Here is a 20,417-nt window from a genome sequence, read left to right as displayed (position 1 = left end):
TAAAATCAGAATACCAAAGAAAAGGACTTAAGGCACAGAGAAATACTCCAGATCCAAATGAGTTTCCCTGGGAGGGGTTGCCTAGTAGTGCTGAGACACCTCGTGGAGGCAAAAGGGAAAAGAAAGGCAGAAGAAGTTGAGTTGTTCAATAATAGCTGCCTACTTAGGTCCAGGTGGGGTGAGGCTAGATCAGCTGAAGACATAGCAGATACCCAGATCTGCATACCCACATACACTGCTTATGTCAGTAAAAATAGTTGCACCTTTCTTAATACTCTTTGATTCTATCTATCAGAAAACAGTTTTAGTAGCTTTACTTCGTTAAAATATTCCCTGTTATGTACCTGAGAAATCATAGCAAATATAAAAAATGTACAGTGTGACTGGCAATCCCTCAGGCAAGCAGTGCACATAGTTTTGTCTTGAATGATCCTAGTCACTGATCACCCCAACTCAAGAGTATTTCTTTACATAATTATTGATTATCAGAATATAGTCATTTTAAAAACGTGTTTAGATTGAACTTGAAGATTTTGGAGTCTGTACTTTAAGATATAATTTTACTAACTCTAAATTAGCAAGAGTCAAAGATCATGAATGTCCAGGAAGGATTTCACATGCACAGGTCATAAGTAATCGTGTGTGTGTGTGTGTGTGTGTGTGTGTGTGTGTGTGTGTGTGTGTGTTTAACATACTCATTAGTCTATGAACAAATCAGTCATGTATATCTAGACTCCAAATCAGTTAAACTATCCATTTAAGTGGGGCTCTTTTTCTCTAGCCAAATACCATGGTTTAAACAATGAGTTTAACTAAGTTTGGTTGTACAAGACTGTATTTCCAGGATTCTGGAAAAAGGCAGTAGGATTGTGAGATCAAGGCCAGCCTGAGCTACATAATCAAGTAAAAGCCTGTCTTGAAAAAAACAAAACAAAACAAATTTAATGAGCAAAATAATCCAAAAAGGTTGGTGAGCAAGATCAGATTCAGTTGTTTTTCCCCCCAGAACAGACCTTGCTTGAACCCATTTCTTAGATAACTCCTTCGATAAATGCCCTGTTAAATAATAACCAGTAGTAGTTACCTTTCAGAGGCTTGATTCTCAGATGAGAACTATAAGTATGCAATTACATTTAATGTAATAATATATGTTCCATTTAATCAGACACTTGATGGGACCACTATTGGTTCATTTTACAGAAGAGAAAGCTAAAGCTTGAAGAAGTAATGCATATTTTCCATAGTACATAAGGAGTCAGGGTTTCAAGCCACTCTCTTGGAATCCAGAACCATCTAATTTCAGTGATGGATTAGTATCAGTCTCACTTGGTGCTGGATAAAAGAGTAACTGGGCTGGGGACCATAGTCTGCTTGTAAACCCATTCTAACTTTCAAAGCTTAGCTTAGCATTACATGATATAATATTGGAGACAAAATCATGAGCTGTGTTTATTTCTGGATCAAGCTTTATCATTCATCATCCTAAACAGGCCAAGTCCTTGGAGTGAGAAAACCCAGAACTGTAATTTGGATAGTAACCAGCAGCTTCATTTCTATATATGAAAGCTAAGCAAATAATAACAATATGAATTCTAATTTTAAAACTGAGAAAAAAAACATTTTAAAACTAAAATAGTTCACTTCATTTTGCAATTACTGAATAAAATTTTCTTCTAAACCAAAACCCAGTATTTATTTAACTCCGGACCCAGGCCATCTGTCATTGCCACTCAACTGCCCATGGTGTTCCCCTAATGGCCTCAAGGATTTAGCTTCCTCAACAAGCATACATGGACAAAAGCTAATAGTTTTCCTTTTCTTCTTTCCTACCTCTAATTTGATGGACACCATGCTCTTGTCAAATTCATCAACTAAATCTCCTGTAGCATTTGAAATATTGGGTCACTTCTCATTTAATGAGACAAAGTGAATGAGCAATTGGAATCGAAAATCCCCCTCCAAAACCCCTCATAAATCCTAGAGAGTTCAGCACTTGAGGTATGAGAGGGACCCCACTGACATCACAGATCCCTTCAAGTCACAATGCTCCTCAAATGCCCTTGGAAAGATGTTTCAAGAAAGAAGTATGAAGATTTTAGTTTGAATGTAGTCAGAAATCCTTAGTATTTTGGCTTCTTAAGAAAAAAAGCTTAAACAACCTCCAGAACATATTTCTATTCCCTTTCAAAAATAAAAAGCAACTCGACAAAAAGAAATAATAATAAAGCTGGGAGATCAACTTCATGGCTTCAGGTATCTACCCATGGACAACTCAGTCTTTAAATGTCTCATATTTCCCACTTACATTTCTTACTATATATAAACAAAGTAAAAAAAAATCTCATAGACCCTCAGTTCTTCTCCTGGACACAATTGGATGTATCTCCCAATATTTTAGGTCTATTTAACCTCAACTAATGCTTTTGGAAGTACCTGTGGAAATATGTTCTGCTCATCAGCTAGAGATGTGATTCTGGCAGGTGAGGAAGTGGGGTGGGGAAGGGGAAAGGCAAGTGTCAGCAAGTTGGAAGCCTCTCTTTAACTTTTGATACTCGCTTAGAAACTAGCTTCAAATCTTAAAATGCCACCAATGCAATCTGATTCTGCATTCTGGTTGCCTAGATACAGATGTAAACAAAAGTGCCTTTCTGCCTGCTGAAGAACAGCCTGATCCACCTGATGGCCCCCTTCCTGGCTCAGTCAGTGACCAAGAAAAGAAAGCAAGTACTTTCAGACATTTATATTAAGAGTGGAATACTTTGTTCAGTTGCTCTGAAGCTGGGGGTTGTCTAGAGCTTGAAGGAATCCCAGAAGAATGACTGTCTGTTTTTCTGTAGTTCCTGTTGTTCTGCCTTGATAAAGTAACAGGGCAGCGAGGTTAGCATAAAAAGAGCAAAACAAAACTCAGTTTCTTAATATCTTAACTGGATTTTTAACATGGGGCTAAGTTTTTTAATTTGGTAATGATTTATTATGATAAAGATTGTTTAAGAAAAAGAATAGTTATATGCAATGTTTCCTTTTTCAGTACTTCTCGTACTTTGCATTAATGATAAAGACCATGCAAAGTAAGTTATGTTTTGGACTTTGGTAGGTCTAATAACACCTGAGCAGTATATATAATCTCTTCTTATGAAAAAGGTACCAGAAAGCCAACATGACCTCAAGCACTGGCTTTAGGTCACTGTGTTACATTGGATGGTTGCTTAACTGCAGTTTCCTCTTAGAGAAAATAGGTTAGTTAGCCCTTGCTTTTGTTGTGCATTCCAGATTCACAAGCAAATAGGCTCAGTGTATAGTGATCACATGGTCCATTGCTTCCCCAGTCCTCAAGTTCTTCACCTATAAAAAGAATCATCTTGAATTAGTTAAAGGAACTTTTGCCCCATGTGATGAAAACAATGATACTGGACTCATAGAGCTATTAGAGCAACAAAATCTCTATATATGAAAGGATTTGATAGGATCAGAATTAACAATATTTTAAAATGTACTGTGAACAGATTAAATTGACTCATGTAAAAATCCCATAAATAAGAAAGTTATTTGTAGCTGGGCGGTGGTGGCACATGCCTTTAATCCTAGCACTCGGGAGGCAGAGGCAGAGGCAGGCGGACTTCTGAGTTCGAGGCCAGCCTGGTCTACAAAGTGAGTTCCAGGACATCCAGGGCTGTACAGAGAAACCCTGTCTCGAAAAACCAAAAAAAGAAAAAAAGAAAAAAAAAAAAAGAAAGTTATTTGTGAATAATTTTTACATACAACCACATCTTAGCGCCTAAGAATACATTGAAAAAGCATATACATATATACACACTATATCCCCAAAGTAGACATGGTGAGAAGATCCTAGTAATTCATTTCCTTTGTACACACTCATTCCCCTTGGCGTTCATTGGAGCGGTGAGACGTTCTGGTGTGAAGTCAATGATAAGCTCAGGACTCAGAGCATTTGCAGTAGCAAACAGTGGTGAGAAGATGTGCTAGGGTAGAAATCTGATCAGGTCCTCTAGGGACAATGGATGGTATCCAGAGCACAAATGTTTGCATGGGCACCAGAGTATTCTCTAGGGCAGTGGTTCACAACCTTCCCAATGCTGGTGACCTTTACTATAGTTCTTAATGTCCTGGTGACCCCCAACCATAAAATTATTTCATTGCAATTTCATAACTATAATTTTGATACTGCTGTGAACTGTAGTATAAATATTTGATAGATAAGATATCTGCTGTGTGTTTGCCAAAGGAGTCATGACTCACAGGTTGAGAAGCTCTGCTGTAGAGAAAGTCTAAGCGGAGGGCACATCTAACCTCTTGCAGACCCTAATTCACAGTATGTTCAGGGGCACTGAACGCTCTTAGAAGCTCACTGGCCCCATCCTGAGAAGCTTGGAGCCTGTTCTGACAGCCTCCTGCTAACTGTGCTGGAGCAAACCATCATGGCCACTACAAATTCTCTTGATAATAGAATTGACTAGTTTTCAAATTTTCTTTCTTTTTTAGAGGAGGGGGATTTACAATTCAGTGTCTTGGCCCTAATCCAGGAAATGGTTGATTTCATTAAACAAGCTAGAACTAATTTCTGAATATTTTCTTAAACCCTGAATAATTTGTTAATATTTTATTCTGTTGTTTTGTTATGCAGTAATATAACCCTAGTAAAGTATCCAACAAACATATCATGCTTAATTTGTTAACTGAAGAACAGTATCACTTACATTCCCTCCACTGAATCCAATTCAGTGATTGGCTATTAAAATTAGAATAAAACTTGCTGTTTTTAAGCTTTAAAAAATGTATTAGACATTTAGTTGTTTTCCATATAAAGAAATAGAGAATATATCTGGTATCTTTTTTTCCTCATAGAAATGTTAGCAAGATATCAACCTTTGGAAGAAAATAGAACCTTCTAGAAGTAATAAAATAGTGAATTAGAAATTTTCAGCTAAGTGTTCATATAGCTAATTTGTTTCATGCTACTAAATTATACATGTAGCTGTTCTATACTTTATTTTACATCTATAATAATCTGACATCTAGGGTTTTTAGAATATAAAATTACTTAGATTGACTAGCTTTCTTGTGTGGGGCTGTTTTGAAAATTAGCTGGCTGCCCTAGGATATTACTATGTCAGGCACAAGTCATTGTCCTTGGAATTCTTTCAAAACCCAGTCAGTAATCACTGGAGCTTTCCTTTAGCAGTTTTCATCTAGGAATGATGTATGGCTTTAACTTTCTGATGTGTTAGCACACCTATGAAGTGAAGCTCTTTAGGAGTGCCCCAGAACCTAATTTCAGTTTCAGTCAGTTTCAATACAAGCATGCCATAGGTAAACTGTGGTATATATTTTATTTAAAATAAAAGCATTTATTTAAAGACAAGATGTTTAAAGAATAGCCCACCACAGCATCACAGGGTACATTTTGAATCTGTCATCTCTGTTTTAGGTAAGATTATCTCCAGTCAAAATGTCAACTAAGAACGCTACAGATCTAGTTGAATATGTTGACAAGTAAGTCTATAAGTTAAGTCGGTTTCCTGCATTTAATGACTCAGTGGAGATTAGGGTGGTTGAAGGAAACTTTTCAAATCATGTAAGTAGCTCTCTGCTCTCAGACAACCTGAACAACCTTAGACAGACAAAGTTCGCTGTGTCTAAACACATGGTGCTACCTTCGCTTTAAGTGACTTCATAAACTCCTACAGATCTGTTGGGGGAAATAATACAACTGGGGCCAGAAATGACACATAATACAATAGATAAATAACTATAACTTCAAATTAAGCCAAGCAGATCCATTGACACTGTGAGATCAAAACAAAACAACAACAAAAAACAAAATCCAGGGAACTTGAGACATTTTAATTATCAGAAAAAAAATGGACTTTTTTAAAAAAAAATCAAATTCCACTACATTCTTACTTACAATGCTATACTTGGAGGCCATTGGAGTGGCCCACAGTTCTGATTCTTAGGACACAACTATTGGTAAATGCATATTGTTCAAAGTTCCCCAGAATTCAATGTCTTAGGGGTGGTGTTTCAGAAGCACCGCATCTAGGTTGGAGCTGTCTTTTGACTGGACTCCCATTAAGAGCTGCAAAGCAGTTTCACCTTGGCCCTTGCACTATTGCTCTCCACTCTGGATTTGGGAAATGTAGTTCTTTTTTTTTTTTTTTTTTTTTTTTATTCACTTGCAAAAATGAGAAGTTCCTGGTATCTACTGCAGTTTCAAAATAATCCAGATTCTGTAATATGCATTCTGACCACAGGAGAGATGTGGCCAAATAAATGGAATGAGTCAAGGAGAAGAAGCATAAATAGCAGATTGATTTTAAAAGTCATCTTTGACAATGAAAATTAAGAAATTTTAAATTCTGCTGTTCTCAGCCAAATGGCTTTAATTCATTTCAGCACTCTGGTGTTTCTGTTCTTTCCACGCTTTGCATATCCTGCAATTGCTCACATGAGTATGGATTTACTATTTGGGAGGGTAGAGATACAAACAGGAGAAACTATTTTTCTTAGTGTTTTAGCATGTGCCATTATATAAATGAACTAGGAACAATAGATGTAGTACTTCCTGAATTAGTTAAAAGACATATATAGCTAACTTTAGCATCCTAGAAAAAGGAGAGTTGTTTCCATCTGTCTGCATGTGACAAACAGAAATCAGAAATCATTGCTCTGTCCTAGTGAGATACTTCCAGTGGAAGGCAGAGTGAGCCTGTTCCAGGAGATACGAGAATAAAGTCCTGGGGAAGAATAACAACCGTCCAATTTAAAACATTATTGTGGGTTTCATTGCAACAAAAGGTTAACTACAGTTACATATGTACTTTATATGTATATGACTATGAGTATGTGTGTCACTGTGCACATGCAGAGGCCAGAGGACCTTTGGGAGTTCGGTTCTGTCCTTGCATGTGTGGGCTCCAGGACACCAGGCTTGGCAGCAAACACCTTTATGTGCTTAGTTATCTCATCCAGTTGCATTTCAGCAAAGTTAAGACAAAGCTTGGCCGCTCCCAGCATTCATTCCTACCCGATTCCCACTCACAGTCCCAGCCCTCGATGCCTACGTCAGGTGCCTATTTTATTTACCACCTGAGCTCCTATGGTGCTCTTCCCTTCTAGTCTCTCACACTGCAGCCTCAAACTCAGCAGCTCTGGAACCTTATGCTTTTTAATAACCCTGGAGTAGTCTGTCATGGTGCATCAACCATCAATTTTTGATGAACTGTAGCTGACAGATATAATGGAGAGGAAGGCAGGTGGTGGGGGCAGGGAATTGAACTGGATGAATGAGCTACACTAACAACTGCTGATGGGATGCTGACTAGCAGAAACACAAAATGACACTCAGACATTGCAACTATCACTGCAGAATTTTGAATTGACATATTTAATAAAACAAACTCAACTTTTCTTTAAATAACTGTACCCTCTAAATCACCAGTTGGCAACAGATGTACTGGAATGCAAAAGAGGCACTTTGACAAGTGAAGATCATTGTCCACTCATTAAACTACCTTAGAATGCATTACATAACTTCAGGGAGCCATCCTTATAGACATTTATCATTATGTTTAAGGGTAGTATTCAAAAAACTGTACTAATAAGCTCCCCAAAGCAAAACTTGAGGTACAAAAGAGATTATACCTAGCCTATGAAAAAGTTCAGCTTAGAGAAAGGCATACTTAAGGGACTGGATAACTGACTGTTCATGGAGTCTTTCTTGGCCTGTCAATTGTAGTAAAATCCACATAATTATCTATGTGTGATAATGTTAGGTAATATTAATAACACATGTGGGGCAACAGAATGTTTTCAAGTATTTATAGGACGATGGTGAAGATGTCATCCTATTAAAGGGAGCAAATAGTTCTAATGTGAATATTGGTTTGCTAATCTGCAGTTAGCAGACATGCTGGCTTTATAACCCTGTACATATGCTCATTTAAACTTAATGAAGGAAGAGCACCAAAGTCTTGTTTTTTATTGCCTTTCTCCCGCTGATAGAATGCACACTAGTAGAGTCCAGGGCTCCCACACACTCTTGAGTCCACAGTAGCTCAACTGGCTGTAATAGAGAAAGCTCCCTTCCCCTCTGTAGTCAGTTCCTGCCTTCTATGTAAGAGAGTAGGGTTTCAATTGATCAAAGATGAGCTCTTGATACTTCTCAATTAATTCTGCCCATGATTTTCATCTACATCTTCTTATGTAATAAATTAGGTGATTGAAATTTTAGAACACATATTATCCTCTCAAAGGATTTAATTTCAAATGGAAAACAAATTGTGTGCATGCATCTCTTATTTTTATTTAATTGGCTATCTAACAAGGAGATAATTTTTTTCTCACCTTGGAATCAGATCCTTTCTGAGGTCCCTTCTACACCTTCAGAAGCTGGATGTTACTTACTTATTAGTATATGCAAGCTCTGGGCTAAGTACTCACAAAGTCACCAGTGAGCAAATTAGACAAAGATTCCCACTTTCACATACCGTTGATTCTGATAAGAAAGAGGCACAGATTGCTGGTAAGCCTGGCAGGACAAGTTTTGCTTACAGGTTAGCATTTGAGCAGACCAGGATATGGGCAGGTAGATGCCTGGGCAAGGATGAAATCTGTCAGGCAGGAATACAGAGGGGTGAAGATGGTTGGAGTAAGGCTAGAAATATAAACACATACTGATAATATCAGGTTTATGGACTCTCCAGTCTGTCTTAGTTTCCTAAATCACAAGGAGGCTTGAGAAACAAAATTATAGTCACGGTATATGTCAACAACTCTCTTGAGGGTACATTTTGGGAAGACAGGGGTCTAGATGCTAGTCAGACAGCACTTAAAATTGAAATCAATAAAATGTTCAATACATCAAATAAGACAATAAGTGATATAAAATCATAAAAGAGGGTTGGTGAGATGGCTCAGTGGGTAAGAGCACCCGACTGCTCTTCCGAAGGTCCAGAGTTCAAATCCTAGCAACCACATGGTGGCTCATAACCATCTGTAACAAGATCAGACGCCCTCTTCTGGAGTGTCTGAAGACAGCGACAGTGTACTTACATATAATAAATAAATAAAACTGAGGAAATTTCTATTAAAAAAAATCATAAAAGAATGCCTGTCACTGTCCTAAGGCCTGGCAATGACTATCTTCAGACCCTGTTTGCCACATTCTTAAAAGGAGAATTCTTAATAGCCATTATATCAGAATGTGACCTCATTTGAAAGCTGGGTCATTGCAAGTATTGCTAAGATGAGGTCACTGTGGAGTGAAAATGTCTGTTTATAAGAATGTGGCATCTATATATGTCCCAGTACAGGGGAATGCCAGGGCCAGGAAGCAGGAGTAGGTGGGTTGGGGAGCAGTCCCAGGGAGGGTATAGGGGGCTTTGGGGATAGCATTTGAAATGTACATGAAGAAAATATCTAATTAAAAAAAGGAACTACGATAAAAAAAAAAATGTGGCATCTATATTTGTCAGGCTCTGGCAGAGCCTCTCAGGAGACAGCTATATCAGGCTCTTGTCAGCATGCACTTCTTGGCATGCACAGTGGTGTCTGGGTTTGGTGACTGTATATGGAGTGGATCCCCAGTTGGGGCAGTCTCTGGAGTCTCTACTCCACACTTTGTCTCCATATTGCTCCCATGAGTTTTTGTTCCCCCTTCTAAGAAGAACCAAAACATCCACACTTTGGTCTTCCTTCTTCTTCATGTGGGCTGTGAATTATATCTTGGGTATTCTGAGCTTTTGCCCGCAGAGCTCCCAGGGACTAAGCCACCAACTAAAGAGCACACATAGAGGGACCCATGGCTCCAGCAGCATATGTACCAAGAGGATGGCCATGTCAGGCATCAATGGAAGGAGATCCCTTAGTCCTGTGAAGGCTCAGTGCCCCATTATAGGGGAATGTCAGTGTAGGGAGGTAGGAGTGTGTAGGTGGGTGTGGGAACAGCATCATAGAAGCAGGGGGAAGAGGAGGGGATAGGAGGTTTCTGGGGACAAGGGGTGGGGAAACTGGGAAAGGGAATAACATTTGAAATGTAAATGAAGAAAATATCCAATTTAAAAAAGAAAAGAAAAAAGAAAGAATGTGACATCTAGACCTGGGACATCTAGGGTCTAAAGACAGCCATTACCAGGTCTTCTTAGGACTGGGACATCTAGGGTCTAAAGACAGCCATTACCAGGTCTTCATAGGACTGGGACATCTAGGATCTAAAGACAGCCATTACCAGGTCTTCTTAGGACTGGGATAGACATTCTTTTTTTTTTTTTTTTTTTTTTAAACTTACTCAATTTATGTCCCACCCACTGCCCCCCTCTTGGTCACCCCGTCCCAACAATCCTCCCTTCCTTTCCCCCTCCCTTTCTCCTCTGAGTGGGTGGGAGGCCCCTGAGAATCCTCTCTACCCTGGCACTTCAAGTCTTTTAGAGGCTAGGTGCTTCTTCTTCCACTGAGGCCGCATGGGGCAGCCTATATGGTAGAACATATCCCACATACAGGCAACAGCTTTGCAATCCCCCCCTTCCCCGCCCCCTGCTCCAGTTGTTTGGAACTCTCATGAAGGCCATGCTCCACATCTCCTACATTTATTCGGGGAGGCCTAGATCCATCTCCTGTATGTTCTTTGGTTGGTGGTTCAGATTTTGAGAGCCTCAAGGATTCAGCTTAGTTGATTCTGTTGGTCTTCCTATGGATTTTCTATCCCCTCCGGGGCCAAAATCCTTCCTCCTATTTTTCTGTAAGAGTCCCCAAGCTCAATCCACTGTTTGGCTGTGGGTGTCTACATCTATATGAGTCAGCTGCTGGGTAGAGTCTCTCAGAGGACAACATGTTACTATCTACAACCATAAGAGTATTAATAACACTATTATGTTAGTGACTGGTGCTTGCCTATGGGATGGGTTCTATGTTGGGCCAATTATTAGTTGGCCATTTCCTCAGACTCTGATTCATCACCCATGGTGACATGCATTCTTTAATGATGTGATTCTCTATGCTTGTTACCATGTGAAGAAGACAGATCACTCACATCATGATACATGAGACCGGAAGGTGAGGCTCTGTTGCTAAGTTTTGGATGGGACATGGCAGACTGCCCTGTCATTAAGTACAGGCAGTCTTTGGTTCTATGTAATCTGCCCATATTCACTTTTGCCTATCAGGGGCAGGTTGCTGGTGATGAGTGGGCACAGCCACAGGCAGTGTGTGCTACTCATCACCAGCATCCTGCTGAACCCATCAGATCAAGGCTGCTCATAAGAAATCCAGTTATAAGAATATTTCTTATTTCATAAGAAATCTGCCTCAGGAGGTTCTCAGTTTCTGCCATGTCTCAGACCCCCCTGGAGCACAGACCAAAGTCCATCTAAGTTCCCTAGAGAGACTTAGTGAGGCTTCAGCAGGAAGAGCTGTGAACCAAGACTTAAAAGGTGACCAGGGGAAAGGTATACAATGTTGGAAACAAAGTCCACACTCAAAAGTGTGCAATGGAGCATACACACGCGCACACACACACACACACCCTCTATGAGGGTGGTGCAAAGGCACTAGAGAGAGGCTTTAAATGCCTAGACAATGCTGTAGCAAGGGAGGAAAGGTGAAGAAGCATGGCAAGATATGTCTCAGCTGAGACACTATTAACTCCCAAGTCTCAGGAAAGGTTTATGTGACAAATGTCACTGTGAAGTTGAAATAGAATTAAAATACAGTTCTATGAGTGATGTGCTAACTCTAAAGTCTCTCTAGAAATAAGATGACACTAATTCAAATCTTTTATGTCTACTGTGCTAAGGTCTCCTTTCTAACAGCTACCACCAATGTTAACATACCAGGACTGCGATGGTCACCAGCACTCTGTAGATGCTGAACAAAAATGTTTATTTCACAACCTTGGAAGCTAGAAGTCCAAAGTCACAGAGTCAGCAGATTTGGTTCCTGTGAGTGCCAAGGGCAGATTTCTTGCAAGCTTTTTATGTGCTTCTTGGTACTTCCTGGTTCTCTCTCCCTCTCCCTCTCCTTTTCCCTCCCCCTCCCCCACCACACTGCTCTTTCTCCTCATTCCCTCTGTATCTTTTACAAGGCCATCTTCATTTAAGAATAGTAGCCATATTGGCTCAAAGCCTCTCATACTCCACTGTGACTTCATCTTAGCAATGTTTACAATGTTCCTACTTCCAAATGAGGTCACATCCTGATATAAGGACTATCAAGACTTCAACATATATTTTGTGGGTCACAGTTCAGCCCATTGTGCTACACAAAAATTTCAAGAATTTGAATTCAGGCCTTTCAATTTGACATATAATTTTTTTTATACTAAAGTCACATAGACATACATGTTATTTACAGAGAGGTGGGGTAGGGGATGGCTTGATGGCACTACAAATTCTATGTGAACTCCAAACATCCTCAGCCACTGTTGCTGCTGACATACATTTCATTTGTATGTGCAATCCAGACGTCCACCCTGCTTCTACACACATTTACTTAAAGGATTTACTTAAAACCTTTACCCACTCTAACAGCTTCACAAGAAAAGATCCCATCACACTGCATGGTATTACTTTTACAGTCTTAAGACCTCATTGAATATGAGACATTCACATCTTAGTGTACACAGCTTTTCACTGGGAAGATCCACATCCAGTCTCTCTAGTCTCTTCTTGGCTGTGCCATTATTTGGAATTGTCTCTTTTCCAGTCATGTCCCACGTAGGCTCTGTCCTGGCTCAACCCTATCAGTCCTGGTAATCTGTCTGGACTCTCCTAAAACTTTGCATTGCCTATCTCACCCCTCAGAACACTTAGTATTTTACTTATTTTAAACTCTGCAACAGAAGCTTGCTTCCACAACTCCAAAGTCCACCAGATGAGTGGTTATAGACAAGTAACAGAGAACTGTTTTGGGAAATATTAAACTGAACTCCAAGTTCCCATACTTAAACATCTCAGATAAATTTATAATGGCATTTATAGAAGGACTGGGTCCAAGCCTTGTACTTACAAATTTTTCGTATCAATAGAAGAAATTTATACCAATGAAAACCTTGATTTTGCATTAAAATAAATTCTGTACCAAATAAGAAATTATGACTTCAACTTAGTAACAATTATAAAGATTCAACCAAATGAGTTTATGGATATACAATCAATTCTAGCTATTTCCTCCCTGTTCCAATTATGGCCATTACTAAATTCCCTAAAAAGGCAACCTTAGAATAAACACCTCTAGCTCCAAAGCCAAGGGAACTGGGACAACAACTCTTCATAACTTCTTCAAGCTGAATATGGGTGTTGAGAAATTTTTGAAGGGGGGAGGGTAGGGAAAATGGGGAGTTGGTTGGTGTTAAGAAGGTCACACCAATGATTGTATTAGTCTCTGATGTGTGTTCTGACTGGATCCGGCTGAAAATCCAAAACATCAGGAGTTCAAGCAGGTCAGTTCAGCGTGTCTGATGATGAGACTCACCAAGGCTGCATATTCTGTAATATACAAATCTCAAAACAAAATTTTGGTACCATCAAGATAATTTCTTTTTCAATTCTCTGGAATCTAGTTGTCTGGGGGACTCCCTCTATCAAATCTGATCCATATTTCTATGGAAGGTGTATAGCCACTATCCTTTCTCCCAAATCAGCATATCCTTGAGCCAATAACCAGAAAAACCTTTATATTGGCCTCTCTCCCAGAGGAATAATATAACTACAAAACGCAAAACCCATTTTGAAAGTTAAAACAATCCGAAACAAATGAAGTAAACTAAAATACTGTATGTGCCTATTCTTAGGCCTTTTCTATTTTGCCAAGCAGGCTAATAACCCAAGATTCGCATGAAGTCCATGTTAGACAGAATTTGAGTATCCTGTGAGGCATATTAGAGCAATATATCTTTATATCATATTTCTGTTCAGCTCTCTTCCTAGAGCAGTCATTCCGTTATACCATCTGTTCAGCTCTCTACCTGGAGCCACAGACATTTAATTAATACCTCTTACAGCAGGCAATTATCACTGTCCTCTCTACTTGGAGTCAGTGACTAATTTTCCCTATCCTAGTTCTGAACCGTGGGTGAAAATCCCCATGTGATTCAGACAAAATCTGCATATAAATCTTTCCTAAAAGCAAATAATCCCAATTTTATAAATTCACAGTTTAATCTATCTCTGCCCTAGAAGTAGGCAACTTCCTCCTCCTTCTCTTGACTCAGAGCAACCTGCAGTCCCCACAGCAGGAGACCTCAGAGCCTGCTTTCTTTGTTTCAATTCCATGTGACTCCTTTCAGCACTACCCAGCTACTCACTTAAAAATAATAATAATAAAATTCTAACTCTCAGGCTACTAATCTTAAATTTCTAGTGGATTTTTTTGCCCAACACATTGGCTCACCACCTGTTGCAGGAAATATTAAATATTCTAAGTTCCCGTGCTTCTCCCAGCTACTCTCAGCCCTGGCAGTCTTGCGGGTCTGGCTGTCCTAGAACTCACTCTGTAGACCAGGCTGGCCTTGAACTCAGAAATCTGCCTGCCTCTGCCTCCCAAGTGCTAGGATTAAAGGCATGCGCCACACCACCTGGCGGGGCAGTTCTTATCTTGTGGAGACTCTCTGACTCAGAGCTCCAAAATTTCTCCACCCAGCTCACTATCCCATCCAAAAAGCCCCTAACTCCTCTTCCACCGTCCAACCCGGAAGTTCTGCCTACTTGTCCAGTGATTGGTCCCTTTATTCATTTGAGGAAAGGTTCACAAGAAGTCACCTGAGAACATGACTCATTCCTCCTTCCAGACAACCCCTCATGGGAAAGCAGATTAAATGCAGGCATCACCAGAGCCATCTACAACTGAGAACCTATAGCTGGTTATAGACAAGCAACGGAAAACCTATAGAGGGTTACAGACAAGCAACAGAGAACCTATTACAGACAGACAAGAAATGCAGAAACTAAGCCGGGTGGGGTGGTGCATGCCTTTAATCCCAGCACTTGGGAGGCAAAGTGAGTTCCAGGACAGCCAGGGCTACACAGAGAAACCCTGTCTCGAAAAGCCAAAAAAAAAAAAAAAAAAAAAAAAAAAAAAAAAAAAAAAAAAAAAAGAAATGCAGAAACTATACCAAATACATATTTCTAATTCACCATTTCCATATTCTCATTGTTGTGATCATAAAAAGAGAAAGAGCTATAAGAATATGTTCTAGTGGGGTGTGGGGGAAGGAGATGCCTCAGTGGGACCATGCTGAGGCATCTCTTCCCCCCTGAGGGACCAGGCACACACAGGTATAGTATAGAATAAGTCATGGGGATGGGGAGTTAAGAGGATAGTAGAGGCAGAGAAAGGCAGAGCAAAGGAGAAAGTAGGTAAGAGGAGGCAGGCCATGACCATGTGGAGAGAGAGGGGGCACAAGGGGGCAAGAGGCAAGAGAGAGGCAAGAAGAGAGTAATAGAAAGAGAGAGGAGGGGCCAAGCAGCCCCTTTTATACTGGGCCAAGCCTACTTGGCTATTGCCAGGTAACTGGGGGGTGGAGTTTAGACAGAATACGAATACTCATAGAATTATTTTTGTAAGACATCAGAATTGTGGTTACATTTTTACATTACATGCTCTTATAGGATACTATCAACTCAGAATATAACTAATCCTTAAAGTTGATCTCGTGAAAATGTAGAAAATCTTCTCAGTATGGCTTTATTGTGTTTAGAAGAGGATTCAAGTTCTCCTGTTTTTGTCTCTGGCTTACTCAGGTTTCCAGAATGGTTATCTGAAGTTCCTAAGTAAATTTAGTGCTCTCTTCACAGGAACAGAATCGGCAGCAAAGTGAGGGCCCATGTACCAGAGTCTCTGCCAGCCACAGCACAGCTGGTGTAAGTCACACCAACTCCCAGGGAAGCAGAACTCAGAGTCTGGGGAAAATCTGTTCAGATTCAGCTACAGTCAGTGATGTGTGCAAAGCCTCTCTGGAGAGACCCTCAGGATTTCTTTATCCTGTGGTTAGTAACTCCATCTGGATATGTCTGGAATACTCAGTTATTTCTTCTCTTCCAAGGTTAAATTTAAAACAAGATCCCCTTAATGTAGCATATTATTAAGAGTTAGCTGGTTTATTTGTTTTTGTGTTTATAAAACCAGGATAGTCACACATTGCCAGTGAAAGTTCTTGGTTTATATCCCCTTTGAGAGTAACCTGGTGATTTGAATAATAGTACCATTAGGAATTGCCATTACATTAAAAATATCCCTAAATTTGTTCTGGTTATTGCACAAGTAAGAAAAGACCTTTTCTTATAGCAATGGGCATGGCAGGAGAAAGCAAGGCCTTTGACATCTGAGAATTCTGTGACTAAAATTAACAAATGGTGAGCATTATTAACAAGCATGATAATTATGGTCTAGGTGACAGAAAGCCTTAGGCATGACAAGAAACCTTCCACACAGCTTTCTAGAGAGAAAATACCTTTAAAATAAGCCTTAGAAGCCACAGGAAATGAAGAAGTGTAGCCTAGCACTTGCATATATCCTTAGGAGTCTCCATGATGCAAACCAACACATTTGCAATAGTAGTATGCGCTGTCTCCATAGAGGCTACAGTAACATGTCCTATAGAGTAGAAATACAACTCAGTCAGCTCTGACAGACAGGACCAGAGACAGGTGAGTTGATGGGCAGCCCTGCTCCTGGTCTCTGCTGGGAAAGGTCTTCTTCATGCTCTGCATAGGAACAATTTTGATCACAGTGTACTGGCTAGCTTTGTGTCAACTTGACACAGCTGGAGTTATCACAGATAAAGGAGCTTTAGTTGGGGAAATGCCCCCCATGAGATCCAGCTGTGGTGCATTTTCTCAATTAGTGATCAAGGGGGAGAGGCCCCTTGTGGGTGGTGCCATCTCTGGGCTGGTAGTCTTGGATTCTATAAGAGAGCAGGCTGAGCAAGCCAGGGGAAGCAAGCCAGTAAAGAACATCCCTCCATGGTTTCTGCATCAGCTCCTGCTTTCTGACCTGCTTGAGTTCTAGTCCTGCATCCTTTGGTGATCAACAGCAATATAGAAATATAAGCCGAATAAACCCTTTCCTCCCCAACTTGCTTCTTGGTCATGATGTTTGTGCAGGAATAGAAACCCTGACTAAGACACACAGCTTATAGCATCTCCCAAGAAGAGGGTACTTGGATCCATTATAGCCCAGGACTGTAGCATACTTGTATGGCATTGGTTGGTCTAACACCTGCTATAGGCTTCTTGCTATCATAGGATTCTCACTATCACACTATTCATAACCAAACAGCAGACCATTCCTGTTGGCCCTGTTTGAAGATTCAGCAACTGCAGCCTTCAATTTCAAAGCAACGACTGAGCCTGTATTTCATCCTCAGACTATTGTGCTTTCCAACTTGCCAGCATGTTTCTGAATGTCTACAGAACACGAGAGCTCATGTTTCACACTTCAGCAATTAATTTTATATCCTGACTTCTCTTATTCATGGCTCACACTCCCAACACTGTGGTGCTCAATCTTCAGGGAACATTTGAATCATGTAAGTGCTTTCCTTATACATACATGATGGCTCTTCTGACCCGCTCCAACATTGTTTTAATAGGTCTCTGATGGAACCAACAAATCTGTACTTTAATATTCTCCCTGTACTCCCATATCACAAATTCAAATGTTTTTATGAGAAACACTGAATTACACTAAGTCACAGAGTAAAAATTTAGTAAATACTTACTAAGTGCTATATGCTTATTTGTAAATCACTAATATACAATCAGGCAAGATGGTTCAGCAGGCAAAGAATTGGCTACCAGGACCTCCACACATGTGCTGTAGCCCCCATGCTTTCACACACGTATACATACACACACATACACACATGCACACACACACACACAAAATAAATTAATAATGATGAAATTTTTAAGTCACTAGGTATAGAAACATTGCTTTTGCCTGCACATAACAGAAATTCCAAGCAAAAGAAGCTTAAATCTAAAGGCACGAATTATATAGTAATGTCAGCAATGAAATCTAGAGCTTGCTTACTTTGGTGGCCAAACAAAATCATCAAGCAGCCAGGTGTTTTCTGTCATTTTTCCAATGTTTCCTTTTGTTTTGTACTCACAAGATAAGTTCAGATTCCCAGCACTCACAACAAATAAAAGCCATGTGTGGTGGCAGAAGTCTATAATCCCAGGGCGGGAGTACACAGATCCAGGAAGTTTATTATAGGTTCAGGTCTAAGACATACCTAATGAGATTTTTCAGGTTCTTGTGTCCCTGAACAATGAGTTAGACACGTGAATCATGATAGACATAGAAGGAGACAATGGCATTCCCAGCGGTCGAAGGTGACAGACACATGTGCTTGCTGGATTCTGGTCCTTTGTAGATTGTTTACTTATGATCTGCCTTCTCTTTGTGTATCACAGACATGCTTTGTTTGTTAATTATAGTCCTGGTGAGAAAAGATTTTCATATGCTTCATATATTTATCATATGTCTCTCTCACACCATGAGCCTAGAGGTGAGAAACACAGGCAAGCTCTGTCAGACATACAAAGGACCCTCTGTCAGGTCTTTATTTTCTGCTACTTGGCAAGAAGCAAGTTGAGAGCCTTTGCATTTGGAGCCGTTTGCAGGGAATCCCATGGAGAGAGAGCCTTTGCACTTGGAGCTGTTTGCAGGGGATCCCATGGAGATGCCCGAACACTTGTGCTTCCTGTTTTCTTGTTATTGTGACTCAGCACTTTACAGAAGCCTGCAGTTCTGCCTGGTTCTTCTCAAAGGCCCCAAGAGTCTCAAGTTTCATATGAGTAGTTTGTCCCCGGGGGCTTGCTTCCTATTCAGCCTCCCACACACACTGGCCTGTCTCTTACCCCAAGCCTCAGAGGCCTTCTAACATCTCCAAAGAACTGGACATTGCCTTCCAAAGCCATTTAGAGCAAAGCAAGGCCTTCATGTTCACACACACAGCATATAAGCTGCCTCATTGGACATGAGGAGACTTCACTGAAGCAAGTTCCAGAGCAGGCCCCCTGCTGCCCCCTGCAAGTCTGCCCAGCCTGGGAGGGGAATAGACTCCTCTGAGAGCACAAGTGGCAGGCACGCTATAACATTAGTGTATTTAAAAACTCACCCATTTCCTTAAACATGAGCGCATGTACACACACACACACACACACACACACACACACACACACACACACACACACCCACACCCACACCCCCCCCCACACCCCCCCCCGCCCCCGGGGGGGGGGGGGGGGGGGGGGGGGGGGAGGAGAGAAGAGGGGGAGAGGAGAAATCTGGAAGAAGCAGAAGGATGTGGCCAACAGGAGAGGAGCCTGTGGACTGGTTTAAGGTAGAAGAGGCAGTGAGAGGGCCAGAATGCTAGTGTGGACTTTGAAACCAGGTACATTCGACTAGATACTGAAGGAGTCTGGAGGCCAGCAAGGGCTTTGATTTGTAACCGCAGATATAGCCAAGGGAAGCGGCTCTTTCTGGCAGGCAGGCTCCCACTTTACTGGTTCCTGAGAGTTGCTGCTCCTATAATCTAGCTTAAACAGAGCAACGACTGTCATCTTGGAGTGATCCACTGCCTTTTGGGGAATTGGGGTTCCTTTTGGACCTGCCAGTGGTCACATTAGTTCTTGAGGTTCTTCCTCTTAAAGTTTTGAGTTCTCACGGTGGCTAAAGCTGTTTGTGGCCCCCGAAGCCCCATCTAGAGCTAAGAATAGAATTGTATGCTCTTAGCCGGGCGTGATGGCACACGCCTTTAATCCCAACACTTGGGAGGCAGAGGCATGTGGATTTCTGAGTTCAAGGCCAGCCTGGTCCACAAAGTGAGTTCCAGGACAGCCAGGACTATACAGAGAAACCCTGTTTCGAAAAAACAAACAAACAAAAAAAACAAAAAGAAAAAAAAAAAGAAAAGAAAAGAATTGTATGATCTTGGGGCAGCCTCACCAGTGATTTTGCAGTTGCTAGGACTCCTGGGTAGAAAGGAAGACATTTTCCATAAAAACAAGGGCTGTTTCAGACATTCCAGATTCCTCCATGATCATATGCCAGGCCCTGGGCCTCTAGTAAATGTCAGGAAGCATCCAGGATTGGATAGAGCTGAGGTTGATAATGAAATAAAATAGAGGCCCAGGTGGACAGTAGGGTAGAGTAGGGCCAAGATGGATAACTCAGTTCTTTTCTCTGTAAATGATGCTCGTGAGGATGTACTGTTAGCATGCGACCTCTGTTCACCACAGATTCTGCAGCAGCAGCTTCTCCTCCTTTCCTACTGAGACACTGTAAGTCTCTAGCTGACAGGCAATTCCAGGGGAGTGTCTATAAGCACCTGGTATCTATAAGGTTGCTAGGAAATATGGTCTGGTTAGTCTCCAGCTCAAACTCAACAGTGTTGA

The 20,417-nt window shown here is 40.9% G+C and overlaps 1 protein-coding gene and 1 long non-coding RNA gene across 2 annotated transcripts in view; one reads left to right on the top strand and one right to left on the bottom strand.

Moving 5' to 3' along the window:
• Positions 1–1,529: 1,529 nt before the first annotated feature.
• LOC115064997 lies at positions 1,530–19,157 on the bottom strand. The gene is made up of 3 exons (XR_003844796.1): positions 19,139–19,157; positions 8,508–8,674; positions 1,530–3,342 (listed from the first exon to the last, which is right to left on the bottom strand). It is a non-coding gene; the product is annotated as an uncharacterized LOC115064997 (long non-coding RNA).
• Positions 2,042–20,417, top strand: part of Fam81b (family with sequence similarity 81 member B) — a 59,574-nt gene continuing 41,198 nt past the window's right edge. Inside the window, exons 1-3 of the mRNA XM_029543990.1 lie at positions 2,042–2,253; positions 2,623–2,720; positions 5,447–5,511. Of these exons, the coding sequence (XP_029399850.1) occupies positions 2,244–2,253; positions 2,623–2,720; positions 5,447–5,511 (173 nt within the window). The 5' untranslated portion in view covers positions 2,042–2,243. The remainder of the gene's footprint in view (positions 2,254–2,622; positions 2,721–5,446; positions 5,512–20,417) is intronic.

The sequence above is a fragment of the Mus pahari genome, chromosome 11 (genome assembly GCF_900095145.1).
Source record: "Mus pahari chromosome 11, PAHARI_EIJ_v1.1, whole genome shotgun sequence".
Classification (NCBI taxonomy): Eukaryota; Metazoa; Chordata; class Mammalia; order Rodentia; family Muridae; genus Mus; species Mus pahari.
The sequence above is the reverse complement of the archived record's forward strand: the minus strand, read 5'-3'. Positions and strand labels throughout refer to the sequence as shown.